Genomic DNA, 14735 nt, shown 5'->3' with positions numbered 1-14735 from the left:
GAAATTGAAGAAAGTGGAGAAAACCACTAGACCACTCAGATATGACCTAAATCAAGTCCCTTATGATTATACAGTGGAAGTGAGAAATAGACTTAAGGGACTAGATCTGATAGAATGCCTGATGAACTATGGACGGAGGTTCGTGACATTGTACAGAAGACAGGAATCAAGACCATCCCCGAGAAAAAGAAATGCAAAAAGCAAAATAGCTGTCTGAGGAGGCCTTACAAATAGCTGTGAAAAGAAGGTAAGTGAAAAGCAAAGGAGAAAAGGAAGGATACACCCATTTGAATGCAGAGTTCCAAAGAATAGCAAGGAGAGATAAGAAAGCCTTCTTCAGCAATCAATATAAAGAAATAGAGGAAAACAATAGAATAGGAAAGACTAGAGATCTCTTCAAGAAAATTAGAGATACCAAGGGAACATTTTATGCAAAGATGGGCTCAATAAAGAACAGAAATGATATGGACCTAAGAGAAGCAGAAGATATTAAGAAGAGGTGGAAAGAATACATGGAAGATACAAAAAAGATCTTCATGACCCAGATAACCATGATGGTGTGATCACTGACCTAGAGCCAGACATCCTGGAATGTGAAGTCAAGTGGGCCTTAGGAAGCATCACTATGAACAAAGCTAGTGGAGGTGATGGAATTCCAGTTGAGCTATTTCAAATCCTCAAAGATGATGCTGTGAAAGTGTTGCACTCAATATGCCAGCAAATTTGGAAAACTCAGCAGTGGCCACAGGACTGGAAAAGGTCAGTTTTCAGTCCAATCCCAAAGGAAGGCAGTGCCAAAGAATGCCCAAACTACCACACAATTGCACTCATCTCACACGCTAGTAAAGTAATGCTCAAAATTCTCCAAGCCAGGCTTCAGCAATACGTGAACCTTGAGCTTCCAGATGTTCAAGCTGGTTTTAGAAAAGGAAGAGGAACCAGAGATCAAATTGCCAACATCTGTTGGATCATTAAAAAAGCAAAAGAGTTTCAGAAAAACATCTATTTCTGCTTTATTGACTATGCCAAAGCCTTTGACTGTGTGGATCACAATAAACTGTGGACAATTCTGAAAGAGATGGGAATACCAGACCACCTGGCCTGCCTCCTGAGAAATCTGTATGCAGGTCAGGAAGCAACAGTTAGAACTGGACATGGAACAACAGACTGGGTCCAAATAGGAAAAGGAGTACGTCAAGGCTGTATATTGCCACCCTACTTATTTAACTTATATGCAGAGTACATCATGAGAAATGCTGGGCTGGAGGAAGCACAAGCTGGAATCAAGATTGCCGGGAGAAATATCAATAACCTCAGATATGCAGATGACACTACCCTTATGGCAGAAAGTGAAGAAGAACTAAAGAGCCTCTTGATGAAAGTGAAAGAGGAGAGTGAAAAAGTTGGCTTAAAGCTCAACATTCAGAAAACTAAGATCATGCATTCTGGTCCCATCACTTCATGGGAAATAGATGGAGAAACAGTGGCTGACTTTATTTTTCTGGGCTCCAAAATCACTGCATATGGTGATTACAGCCATGAAATTAAAAGACGCTTACTCCTTGGAAGGAAAGCTATGACCAACCTAGACAGCATATTAAAAAGCAGAGACACTACTTTGCCAACAAAGGTCTGTCTAGTCAAGGCTATGGTTTTTCCAGTAGTCATGTACGGATGTGAGAGTTGGACTATAAAGAAAGCTGAGCGCCAAAGAATTGATGCTTTTGAACTGTGGTGTTGGAGAAGACTCTTGAGAGTCCCTTGGACTGCAAGGAGATCCAACCAGTCCTTCCTAAAGGAGATCAGTCCTGGGTGTTCATTGGAAGGACTGATGTTGAAGCCAAAACTCTAATACTTTGGCCACCTGATGCCAAGAGCTGACTCATTTGAAAAGACCCTGATGCTGGGAAAGATTGAGGGCAGGAGGAGAAGGGGACAACAGAGGATGAGATGGTTGGATGGAATCACCGATTCAATAGACATGGGTTTGGGTGGACTCCGGGAGTTGGTGATGGACAGGGAGGCCTGGCGTGCTGAGGTTCATGGAGTTGCAAAAAGTTGGACATGACTGAGCGACTGAACTGAACTCCTCCATAAACTTCAAAAAACTTAAAAAAAAAAAAAAAAACACCTTGAAAGTTTGTTTGGCTCTTGATAGTTAGAACACAGTCCTAAAAAACATTTAAAAATTGTTTTACTCTTTGCATCATAGTAATATGTATTTCAAGCTTCATGTGAAAATTAAATTCAAAAAAATTTTAAAACCAAGAGCCAATGTTAACATGGCTGCAAGAGACACTAAAACATCAGGGTTAGGAGAAACTGGAATGGAAAAATGCTTGCCAAAATATGATTATATGTGTTTCCAAATCAGAGAGAACTGATTGTTTGAAAATGAATGTCAGTCGTTCCAGCTGTTACAAAGAGCCACACAAGCTGTTAGGCTTAAGAACTCAGGAGCAGAGTCCCTAAGGGACAGAGAAACAGGTCGCAAATTTCAAAATCAACTCGTTTTGTGGTTTTAAAGACACAGCTTGAAAATCGATATATCACTTTAAAAAAAGCTGAGTTTATTTACCTATGACTCTGATTCAAAAGGTTAACCACTCTCCCTTTCCCCAGGAACACTGTTATTCATACGCACTTCATCTTTGTTACCCGCCCTTATGATCAAGTACAAAATTGAAGACTTTTAAAAGCACAAATTAACATAAATTACAGTACATTTAGTTCACAGCCCAAAAAGGTAAACAAGGAATTTACCACCAGCCAAGCACCCAGTCACTCTCACCAGGCAACCACAGGTCCCACGTGGCAGGAACAACCATTCATTTTAATTCGACAGAGAGGACTTCTCCTTGGGAACATGTATAACCAACAGCACAAAATATAAATCATATCCACCACATGGATGGGCTGCATTGCTTCCACCCTGTTTGAAGACACTCCTTACGTAAGAGTTGCTGCCTTTCGAAAGAAATACAACCTCCAACTACATGGCCTTAATTTTTTACTCAAAATGAGCCACATTTCATGCTGGTCCTTCTTTCTTGGTCACCAAGGCCTGCTAGGGCTGGTATTATGATGTGGTGAGGACTTCCCTGGGGGCTCAGGTGGTAAGGACTCTACCTGTAATGCAGAAGATTTGGGTACGATCCCTGGGTCAGGAAAATCCCCTGGAGAAGGGAATGGCAAGCCACTACAGGATTCTTGCCTAGAGAATTCCATGGACAGAGGAGCCTAGCAGGCTACAGTCCACGGGGTCACAGAGAATGGGACAGGACTGAGTGACTAACACGTGTGACCTGGTGAGATGCTAACTACAGAAAGGGGTGTAGAATAAGAGAAGCTAAAGACCCTGGCCACCTGACCTGCCTCTTGAGAAATTTGTATGCAGGTCAAGAAGCAACAGTTAGAACTGGACATGGAACAACAGACTGGTTCCAAATAGGAAAAGGAGTACGTCAAGGCTGTATATTGTCACTCTACTTATTTAACTTCTATGCAGAGTACATCATGAGAAACGCTGGGCTGGAAGAAACACAAGCTGGAATCAAGATTGCCAGGAGAAATATCAATAACCTCAGATATGCAGATGACACCACCCTTATGGCAGAAAGTGAAGAGGAACTCAAAAGCCTCTTGATGAAAGTGAAAGTGGAGAGTGAAAAGGTTGGCTTAAAGCTCAACATTCAGAAAACGAAGATCATGGCATCTGGTCCCATCACTTCATGGGAAATAGATGGGGAAACAGTGGAAACTGTGTCAGACTTTATTTTTCTGGGCTCCAAAATCACTGCAGATGGTGAATGCAGCCATGAAATTAAAAGATGCTTACTCCTTGGAAGGAAAGTTATGACCAACCTAGATAGCATATTCAAAAGCAGAGACATTACTTTGCCAACAAAGGTCTGTCTAGTCAAGGCTATGGTTTTTCCTGTGGTCATGTATGGATGTGACAGTTGGACTGTGAAGAAGGCTGAGCGCCGAAGAATTGATGCTTATGAATTGTGGTGTTGGAGAAGACTCTTGAGAGTCCCTTGGACTGCAAGGAGATCCAACCAGTCCATTCTGAAGGAGATCAGCCCTGGGATGTCTTTGGAAGGAATGATGCTAAAGCTGAAACTCCAGTACTTCGGCCACCTCATGCGAAGAGTTGACTCATTGGAAAAGACTGTGATGCTGGGAGGGACTGGGGGCAAGAGGAGAAAGGGACGACAGAGCATGAGATGGCTGGATGGCATCACTGACTCGATGGACATGAGTCTCAGTGAACTCCGGGAGTTGGTGTTGGACAGGAAGGCCTAGCGTGCTGCGATTCATGGGGTCGCAAAGAGTCGGACACGACTGAGCGACTGATCTGATCTGATCTGATCTGAAAGACCCTGGCCTGTTTGATTCTTTTAGCAGTTCACTGTTCAGCAGTCTTCCTTTGCTCACCTCAAGGATGATACAATTCATCATTAACACCTACATGCATTTATTTCACTTCCCTTTATGTATTAAAAGCTCTGGATTAATCTATTCCTAAATTCAAAATTATCTCAGCCTACTTTAACTTGGCTGCTATTTTAGATCAAACTACCTAATCAAGAAATGTCAAAGGATAACTAAGGAGTACAATTAATGCTGGAACAAATCCCTCGAAAAATAACTAAAGAGAACTTGCTGCTGCTGCTGCAAGTCGCTTGAGTCATGTCCAACTCTGTGCAACCCTATAGACGGCAGCCCACCAGGCTCCCCCGTCCCTGGGATTCTCCAGGCAAGAACACTGGAGCGGGTTGTCACCTTACTTCAATCCAAATCAAAACTCTCTCAATCTGGGGACAACGTGTTTTCACAAGAAAATGTATTCGCCCTAGAATAATGCGAGGGTATTAAATACTAAAGGTTTGTATTTTTTAAACTGATACTTTGTGTAATACCATCTGCACAGTTCATCTAATTACACAGGGTAAAGCTAAACCTAATATTAAAAAATATATAAGCTATTCTTGAAAACATGAATTGCATTTAAGTTTAGGAGCTTCTCATTAATTGAGGTTGTGAGAAAAGCAAGAATATACAACTTTTGCAACCCAAAAGTGAAAGAGAATAGAACTTGATGACATTTTATTATGTACACAGCAAAGCTATGTCACAAAACTCTTCAAGAACACACTTCTTCCCACCTGGGTGACATCAGCAGCACTATCTTTTCTGCTATGATTAGAAAAACTATTCTGGTAACAAAAAAACAAAAACAAAAAATTCTTCCAAGTTATCCACACATATACATTCTATTTCTAAATCATTCCCTCTTTAAAAAAAAAAGTGGCTACATTTTATGAAATAAGAGAACCGCTACATATTCCTAACTTGTTAAATATTTTCCAAGTAGTTTTCTCAAAAGCACTGAACAAGGACATATGTTTTAGTGTTTTACAATACAGTGCTATACGTCAAATTACTCTGGACATAACTGCAGTCTCTCACTGATGAGCACTGGCACTGTCTATTGTTAAGGAATGGTTGGTATAAGAAGACAACTTCATTCAACCAGAGCTACACTTTGACCAACTGTGATCTTTCTACAAGTCACTCTTAATAGAACATGGAAAAAGACTTAGCATGTTATCTTCACACACACACTATAGATAAAACAATTTTCTACTCTGTTTGAATACAAAATCCACGCAATTTCCTTTGCTTTGTACTTGAAGATAACCAATAAACGGATCCAAAATAACTACCTTCAGGCCCTAAAAGACCAAGGCAACTTTATTCTAAGGTCTTTGCCTTCTACTTAAAAATGAAGGCTCTTTAGCAGATAAAATACATGTCTATATAACCTAAGGCTCTTAAAGTTCCTTTTTGTTGAATTAAAAAACCATCTAACTTTCTGAGTTAGCTTCCTTGTTCTTCCATCATTAATCATTAAGCAGAATGTGTCATTCTGCTGACTTTTGAGTCTACATGCTGATTTTCTATATACTCAGGATGTAGAAGTAAGTCAGCATAGAGACAGAGACACACAGATGACTGACAGCAATGATGGTGTCATAGCAAATGACGGACATCCACACACTGGGCCACACACAGATCCTGGAGGCACAAATTCTGACCACTGACTCCAAAAACCTTGGTTGTGTTTTTGCTGAGACAGATTTTCAACCACACACACTAAACTGCTTTGCCTTGTGAGCCCAGTAAACTGTCCACTACACAACATTTCTGCTTAGTTTTTTTGCACTTAATATGAGATCTTAATTCCCTTGACAAGTCTCAAAGGTTTACACTCTTGTCCTAACCATTACTACCCCCTCCCCCCACCCACAACCAAAAGTATACAAAACCCTGATTTTGAAACCTATGGAAACCTTTCCTAAAGCAAAACAATGCAGGAATCTGAAATTATATGGCTGCTGACATTTCACACACTGGCTTCAAGGAGAGAAACAAGGTTGTGAGGAGGCGATGTGTCTTCCTTGGGGGGAGGGTAGGTGCCTTTCTTGGTCAAGAGTGTCACCAACTGTACATACAAGATGACCCAGGAACTCTGCATAGGAATCTGAACTCATCACCAATACAGCCGACATCCCCGTGCGTCCTCCAAAAAACCAAGTCTTTTTCATCTTTAACGTGAAAAAGTAACCTCATCTTCCCCGACAGGTTGGAATGTAATCACTTAAACACATGTTTACCAGAGCAGAACACCATCACTATTATTACCACCACTGGAACCACAAGCAATTAGAATGCGTTTCAGGCAGGAAGTTAGAAATGCTCAGCAGAATTTAATTAGACAAATTGGATTTTGGCGGAGAACTGGAGGTGAACACCCTACTTCTGTAAACAATGCGTGGAATCGTTAATGACAAGACAGGGTGCTCCTGTTGAAATTCTCAAGCACAGAATGCTGTCACACAGGTCCCACCCTCAAGTTCAAGCAGAGTTTTCAACTCTGTACTTCCTCGAGGATGTAGAGAAAAGATTCTGACATCTGAATCAGCGCCCTTGATTTCCTCATTAATTTCTCATCTTCTTTTATGTACACTCTACGTAGAAAGTTTAATTTCTTAAAAACAGGTTTTAATCTGTGTCCGCAATTCAAATTACACTGATCTGTGCATAAATAACTAGGAAAAAAAAATCAGGATTGTTGAGAATCCCTAATCAACAAACATCTACTATGGCTGTGATTTCTGCAGGAGAAAATAGGTTAGTGATTTGGAATGTCTTGGACTTGATTCGTATCTGAAATGTCAACGTTCTTCATGGTAAAAAGGAAAAGAAGGGAAAAAAGAAGAAATTAAAATTACTCAATATTAGCAGTCAGGTGCAAAATAAAGATCAAAGTGATGGTACATACTAACATGAGTTTTCACTGTCCGGTCCTACAAACCACTGAGAGATGTTCCGAAACACACATCCTTCAGAAAGCATCCAAATAAATATCACATATTTGAGCTGGGTCTGAACTGTATGAAGGAAGTTGTTCTGAAGAACTTCTCTGTAATGTTAGAAGCACAATTCTTCCCCTAGTAGTGGTGTGGATATTACCACTGCTTCTTAATGGAGCTCAAAAATAACCATTCTACAAAAGACCACTGGAGGGCACACATAACCCAGGGCCCTTGTCCAAAAATAAATGATGAAGTAAAAAGAAAATCACATTCTATGTGAGATGTTAGTTGACTTTTTATTCAATTATTACTGTTCTTTGGTAACTGAAAGGGAGCTCCAAAAATATTAACATTAAGAGGAGGAATCTTTTCAATCCTAATAGACAATACTATTTTAAAAATTCTATGTACTATTCTATGTACTATTTTGGGCTTCCCTGGAATCCGCCTACAATGCAAGAGACCTGGGTTTGATCCCTGGATTGGGAAGATCCCCTATAGGAGGTCATGGCAACCCACTCCGGTATTCTTGCCTGGAGAATCCCCATGGACAGAGGAGCTTGGCTGACTACAGTTCATGGGGTCACAAAGAGGTGGACATGACTGAGCGACTAAGCACAGCACAGCACACAGCACACATGTATTCTTTTAACAGCTGTTAAGTTACAGTATAACACATAGATAGTAAAACTAAACAAGAAAGCACACAGCCAGAATCGCTTCCTATCATTTTTTATATTCCCAAGGAGTAGCCTCCAATTATTTTTTTAATATAAAAAATATTCTTTTAATTTAAGTTTAATTCCATATAGTCCTATAGAACAATATTCCTATGAAAGTATATAAACACTAATTTGCATTCAGTGTAATATTTTGTTTATGCACAAAAGTCAACTAATCCTTTCAGTGAGATGTTTTGGTACTATGAGAGTCTTCATTGAAACAAACTTTTAGGAGAAGAATTCATATTAGGAATCAGAATCTTCTGATACCATGACAACTTTGTGTTGTAACAGTGAATAATTTAAACCCATGTAATAAATGAACACACACAAATAATACACATCCATTAACTGATGGATGGCGCAGAAAATAGCAATGTTTTTGAAACCTTGAAAGAATTTTCAAATTAAATTTTCAAATCAAATTTTCAAAGCTTTTCTCAAAAGTTTCAACTACTTTCGACTCCAAAGGAAACTTGAAGAGATCAGAAATTTCTGTACCAACCTGCCTTTTGCTGATTTCTGAAGTGGCTCTTTTAAGGTTCAATGACCTTGAAAATCTCAGGGCCTTCACTGAATCTTTCCGAGAGGTTCCAGAAAAGGAGTAATATCTCTTTGCAGGTTTCCTTGTCAATCTGTCTGCCATCTCAGTCCATCAGAAGGCAAAAATCCACAGTGACTCAGGTTCCAAAACTAACTACAGGAAAAAACAAAAATGATCCCCCAAACCCAGATATAAGCCCTGTGTTTCGCTCAGTCCTCTAGAAAGGGCAACAAATGAGAGACAGGTGGGAAACACAGGAAAGAACCCTTTCCATAAGCCCCCAGGAAGACGAGAGCTTTGCATAGGGCAGGGAGACCAAGCACACGGCTTCCTCTGCACCAGACGAAAACACCCTCCACCAGTTAAACAGTCCAGAAGTACTTGTCAGGAGTGACACAGGGTGTAACAACACACCTAGGAGTCAGCAAGGTGTGAGTAAACACAGCAGGTTCAGAGAAGTCTCTTTAACTCATTCCTTGCCAAAACAGACAGCTGGTGCCAGGACAGGACGGAGCCCCAACCCCTACTTCAAAGGCAGAGCCCTCTTAATTAGCAAACACTGTTTTCTAAACTCCTCAAACATTCTCTTCTTCCAATGAATGAGAACTGAAGCGATCCAATGCTCAAATACTTTTACCCAGAAAAGTATAGGACAAAAGAGTCACAGGAGAAATGAACAGGAGTCTGGAATACCTGTCCTCTGTCCCAGAAAGGAGAGGAGGGTGTTTTACATCCTTTCCAAAGGCAGCATCATACCTTCAGCTTGTCTCAAGTCCAGCTGAATGAAGCTTGAGTGGGAGGAGGGGTCAGGAAAATGAACGATGAAAACTCAGAGGACTCAATCACAAATATTCACAACACAATGAATGTTCCTGGCATGGTTAATACTAGAGTCTCCCACAAAACTCAGTGCTGTGGGACACACACAGCCTAACCCAAGGACTGAAAGGAAGTGCAGTCAAGGCAATATTTTTAAACTTAGCTCATAATCCTAAGAGTTCATTTTTGTAACAAGTGGTGTAACATTATTGTTTTTAAAAACACACATATACCAATCATTAAAGAAACTACATAACTGTAAAAACTACATAACCAAACATTAGATTATACCAGAATATATAGCTGATAAATCATACAAGTACAAGAACTTTAATGGGGACAATACTAAACAAAGCAATCATCTGCTATGTCAAATGAAGGTAGAATTATCTTTACTTAAGGCTGCCGCTCTGTAAGAGGGAAAGTCAGAAATGGCACACAGGATTAGAACCTTTCATCTTCTTGTTTTACAATGGATGGTGAAAAGTAAGCATTTGTCTATTCCCTTCTATATCTCAAGTTCTGCCTGGAATGGAAGGGGTGCTCAAAAAACACATCTGAGCTAAATTAAAGAAAATGATGCTGTTATTAAAAAAAGAAAATGTAAGCACAGCTAGGTTTCAGTCTCAAGTTCCTAGAACTGAGAAATCTCTGCCAACACTACACACTGCTGCTAATAACAAAATGCCTGAGAGCAGTCAGCATTGGACTATCCCCTTAAAAAGAAGTGTTGCTTCATATTTTATAAGAAATTAAGCAATCTATTGGGCATTTCAATGGAGGGACTATCAAAATTCTGAAATACAGGATACAGATTATAGGATCCCGCTATTCCAAGTGAGCTTCTGATTTTAACTACATGCTTTTATTGTATTAAATAAGCTCTTTCCTAGGAGACAATCATGTCCAGACCATCTAAGATCAAATGGTTACAGCATTCACACATTTCTGTGCATGTCTTAGAAATAATACTACCAGTCTTGTGTCTGAGGCGTCATCTCCCTGAGCTGTCTCTTTATAGCCTTTTACACTCAGTTGTTTTCCTCAATATCTAAACCTAAAGTTATTCTAATTCAAACGTTTTGACTCAGAAGAATTTAAGGAGTTTCTTTTCCACATTTTAATACTAATTTCTAATTAAAATGTTACTAGTATTTTCCATCACAGTGAAGGCAAGCAATGAGATGAGAGTGTGCAATCTTGGAGGAACCAATAAAGGTGACCAGAATGACTGCAAACTTTGCCACATGGAAATACTATTTGTCACACGCCTTTAGATACCATCTATTCTATGTAGTAGCTATTTCCAAATTCATATCTCCAACTACGATCTTCCCCTTGAGCTTCAGAATTATATGTCCAATGACCTACTGATGTCAAGTAGGTCAATGTCAATGTCTGTTTGGATGTCTCACAGGCATTGCAAAATCAGTTCAGTGTCTCAACAGGAAGAAGACTTGACTGTCCCCAACCCTGAATCCTTATTCCACTTGTGACATCTTCCATGTATATGAAATGGAACCTCTGTATACCCATCTTGCTCCAGTTAAGACTCTTAAATCATTCTCAATATATCTTCTTTGCCCTCACTCCTCACACCTAGAATGCATTCTTCCCAAATCCACCTTCTAAAATTATCTCTCTGTGTCACCTCTCAGTTTCACAGTTTAATGGCTTTCTATTGAATTTAGTAGCTTAATGTAGTCCTCAATACCCGCCTTCCTCTCCAACCCTCTCCCAGCCGCTCACTGCAACCCAGCCACACTCATCCCCTTCAGATCCCACATCCTTTTTTCCATTTCAGGTTGCTGCTCCCTCTGCCTCTGGCTATTCCCAGATCTGCTCCTTCTCATTCACTGAAATCAGCACACCTGTGTCCTGAGAGCTGTCCTTCCCACCCATGCTCCACTACAGCCAAGACTCACTGTCTTCAGGGTCTCTTTTTCTCACTGCAAGGAGAGCTTTGTGAGATAAGAGGACATCATACCACAAATATGCCCTCAGTACCTCCATCTGTTTCTCCAGTATATTAGAGACTGAAAAGCATTTGTTGAATGGGCATCAGAAGGATGAAATGAATGAAGAAATGAGTGAATCTGTAAGATCTGCTTAACCTTTGTTCAAACAGATGCTGTAATCTTAGTCTTACATAAGAACATGGGGCATCAATAATTGTGATAATAATCAATCATTTTGATAATCATTGTGATACAATTACACATGACAAAACTTTTGGCATTTGAATACTCATATAAGATTACATACAAGTAGTCTGACAAAATTAAATATAGTAGTTAAAATCAATATTTTTACTAGCTAAACTAGCCTCTTTCTCCAACCCCAACCAGCAATTAAAATGTTTGTTATCTGAGGCCAGGCAGGATCCCAAGGAAGTGAAAGAGATCTGCAGGTTTAGAAAGTATATTTGGTTTTCCCACTGCTCAAACCAAGGACACTACCATACCCAACTCCCAGGGCTGATACAAAGTTACATCTCTATCCTGCTATGATATGTAGCATATGAGGGTTCAGTTTTATTAGTTGACTTATTTTGGAATTATAAGAGGGTCAAATGATCCACACTTTTCCTATTTTCCTCCTTTTTTACTACACAATCCAGGAAGGGAAAAAAATGCTACTTTCTACATGATTTCTATCCTTTATTAATAGTTGCATGAATGAATAGGATGATCATGTTTATCATTTATAATTACTTCTCCAAAATCATTCAGAAAATATCAATGAGGAAGAAGCCAACAGTCACCAACCTTCCTCCTTTTTTTCCTTTTTGTGATGATAACAGTTTATTGTACATGTGAAAAGTTGAATTTTATACATTGCACTTGAGATATGAGAGAAAGGAAAACCTACACAAAACATTTTAAAAGATGAAAGTTGTTATAAAATACCTTTTCACAGCATTTATTCAGGAGTACTTGTTTTGAGATGTGCTGTTTTTTCTGGAGAACTGTCAGTGTTGGCCAAGTAATATCTTAAAACCATAAACAAGGCCTTCCTTCCTGTCCTTCCCCAGCTTGAGATGTAACTGACATATGACATTATGTAAGTTTAAGGTGTACAAAGTGTTGATTTGATGCACTGATTATACTGCAAAACAATTACCACTGGAGTATTAGTAACATTTGTATCACAGCACATAATTACCATACCTTTCTTGGGTGAGAACATTTAAAATCTACTGTCAGTAGCAACATTCAGGCATGTAATACAATATTACTAGCTCTAATCATTATGTTGTTCTTATTCATCTTAACTGTGTACCCTTTAATCAACATCACCCCTTTTTTTTTCTCCCACTTTCCAGCCCCTAGTAACCACCATTCTTTTAATCTCTGCTTCTGCAGGTTTGGCTTTTTTTGGTTTCCATATACAAATGAGATCGTACAATACATATTTGTCTTTCTCTGACTTACTTCACTTAGCACAAATTCCCTACGGTCCACCCATGTTGTCACAGACGATGGGATTTTCTTCTTCCTTACGGCTGAATAGTACTCCTGTGAGTGTTTGTGTGCGTGTAAACGCTCTTTTGTCCATTCATCCATGGATGACACTGGGGTTGTTTCTATATCTTGGCAACTGTGAATAATATAGTACAATGAACATGGGAGGGCGGATATCATTTCAAGACAGTGTTTTCATTTGATTTACACAAACACCCAGAGGAAGGATTGCTGGATACTTTGGTAATTTTAGTTTTGATTTTTTGAGAGTTTTACATGCAGTTTTTCCCTGCAGCTACACCGGTTTACATTCCCACCAACAGTAAACAAGGCCTCGGTCTCCCTTTACCCCACATTCCCACCAAAACCTGCTGTCTCCTGTTTTCTGATACCAGCCACTCTGACAGGCATGAGCTGATGCTGTGGTTTTGAGTTGTGTTTCCCTAATGATCAGTCATGTTGAGTACATGTTCGATACCTGATGGTAATTCTGCATGTCTTCTTTGGGAAAATATCTATTCATTTCCTCAGTCCATTACTTGACCCAGTTGGGTTTTGTTTTTGGTGTTCTTTTTTTAGTTATTTGAGTTATTAGATAAATGGTTTCCAAATATTTTTTCCCATTCTGTAGGTTGCATTTTCCTAATATTGGTAGTTTCCTTTGCTGAGCAGAAACTTTTTAATTTGATATATTCCTACTCATTTATTTTGCTTTTTGTTGCCTTTGCTTTTGATGTCAAAACTTTTGGTTTGTTTGTAAGAAAATAACCTATTTCCCCCCTCAGCTATCCCTGAGCATCTATTTCGTACCAAGTTCTCTTCAAATTGATAGAAATACTAAAGTAAGTAAATAAAAATGAATATCTATAGAAATTATTTTTATAAAACAAATACCTAAGATAGCCCAGCTTATATGTTTGTTTTTGAATCATTAGAAGGTGGTATTTAAGAATGAATAGTTACCCTAATCCAAAGATGGTAGCAGCAACAGTGATCAAGGATGATCAAATTACCGTTTCCTGTGGTCTTATTTTTGCCAAGCACAATGCTGAAACCTTAACACAAATTCTCAGGTTTAAACTTAATACAAACTTACAAGGTAATACAATTACTATTCACCATTTAGAGATGGGAAAACTGAGATTACAGAGATTAAATACTTTGCCAAAGGTCATAAAGAAGTCAAGATTTACCACAGGTCATTAAGAAGTCAGGCCAGGATTCAGACAGGAGCACTGTAGCCTCTTAGCCACCCCCCAGCAGCCACCCCCAAGATGCCCCTTGCTGATGAAGCAATAGAAAAGCAACACGCAGCAGACCAGGGAAGCCAGCCCCAGCCTACCGTTAACAATGATAACTTACCCCCACTCCCCCTGACTCACCAGTGGCCCCAGCCAAGCTAAGTCCTCAAAGCCTCCCCCAGGAAGGCTGCCCAGCCATGATTCCACAGGCAGCCCCCACCAGCAAAGGTCCTACTGCTTCCGTCCCCCTCAGCTAACTCCCCTCACCCACCACCACCTCGGATACACCTGGCCCTGTGCTCCCCGACCCACCCACACACAAACTAATGAGCAGTGGGTGAACCAGTACTCACGAAATAATTAAATGTTAGGAAATAATCCCTTCGAATTAATTAATTAGACATTTGGTGCTCTGTTGGCATTTAATTTAAATATTTTCTTATTTAGAACCTAACTCAAATAAATCCATTTAGGAGGAAATTAATCAAGTCATCTAGTTAAATGAAGTCTATTTATACAAATTATTTCAATTTCAAGTTAGCAAAGTCTTTAAATCATCG

General features: G+C 39.5%; 1 protein-coding gene across 17 annotated transcripts in view; it reads right to left on the bottom strand.

Moving 5' to 3' along the window:
* Positions 1-14735, bottom strand: part of PARD3 (par-3 family cell polarity regulator) — a 577827-nt gene that overhangs the window by 465297 nt on the left and 97795 nt on the right. Inside the window, exon 1 of one of the 17 annotated variants that reach the window (XM_070802042.1) lies at positions 8613-14235. The exons of the other annotated variants lie outside the window; for them this stretch is intronic. Within the exon in view, the coding sequence (XP_070658143.1) occupies positions 8613-8753 (141 nt within the window). The 5' untranslated portion in view covers positions 8754-14235. Of the gene's footprint in view, positions 1-8612; positions 14236-14735 lie in introns of those variants that run through there. 17 annotated transcript variants of the gene reach the window in all.

This window comes from Bos indicus, chromosome 13, assembly GCF_029378745.1.
Source record: "Bos indicus isolate NIAB-ARS_2022 breed Sahiwal x Tharparkar chromosome 13, NIAB-ARS_B.indTharparkar_mat_pri_1.0, whole genome shotgun sequence".
Lineage (NCBI taxonomy): Eukaryota > Metazoa > Chordata > Mammalia > Artiodactyla > Bovidae > Bos > Bos indicus.
The sequence above is the reverse complement of the archived record's forward strand: the minus strand, read 5'-3'. Positions and strand labels throughout refer to the sequence as shown.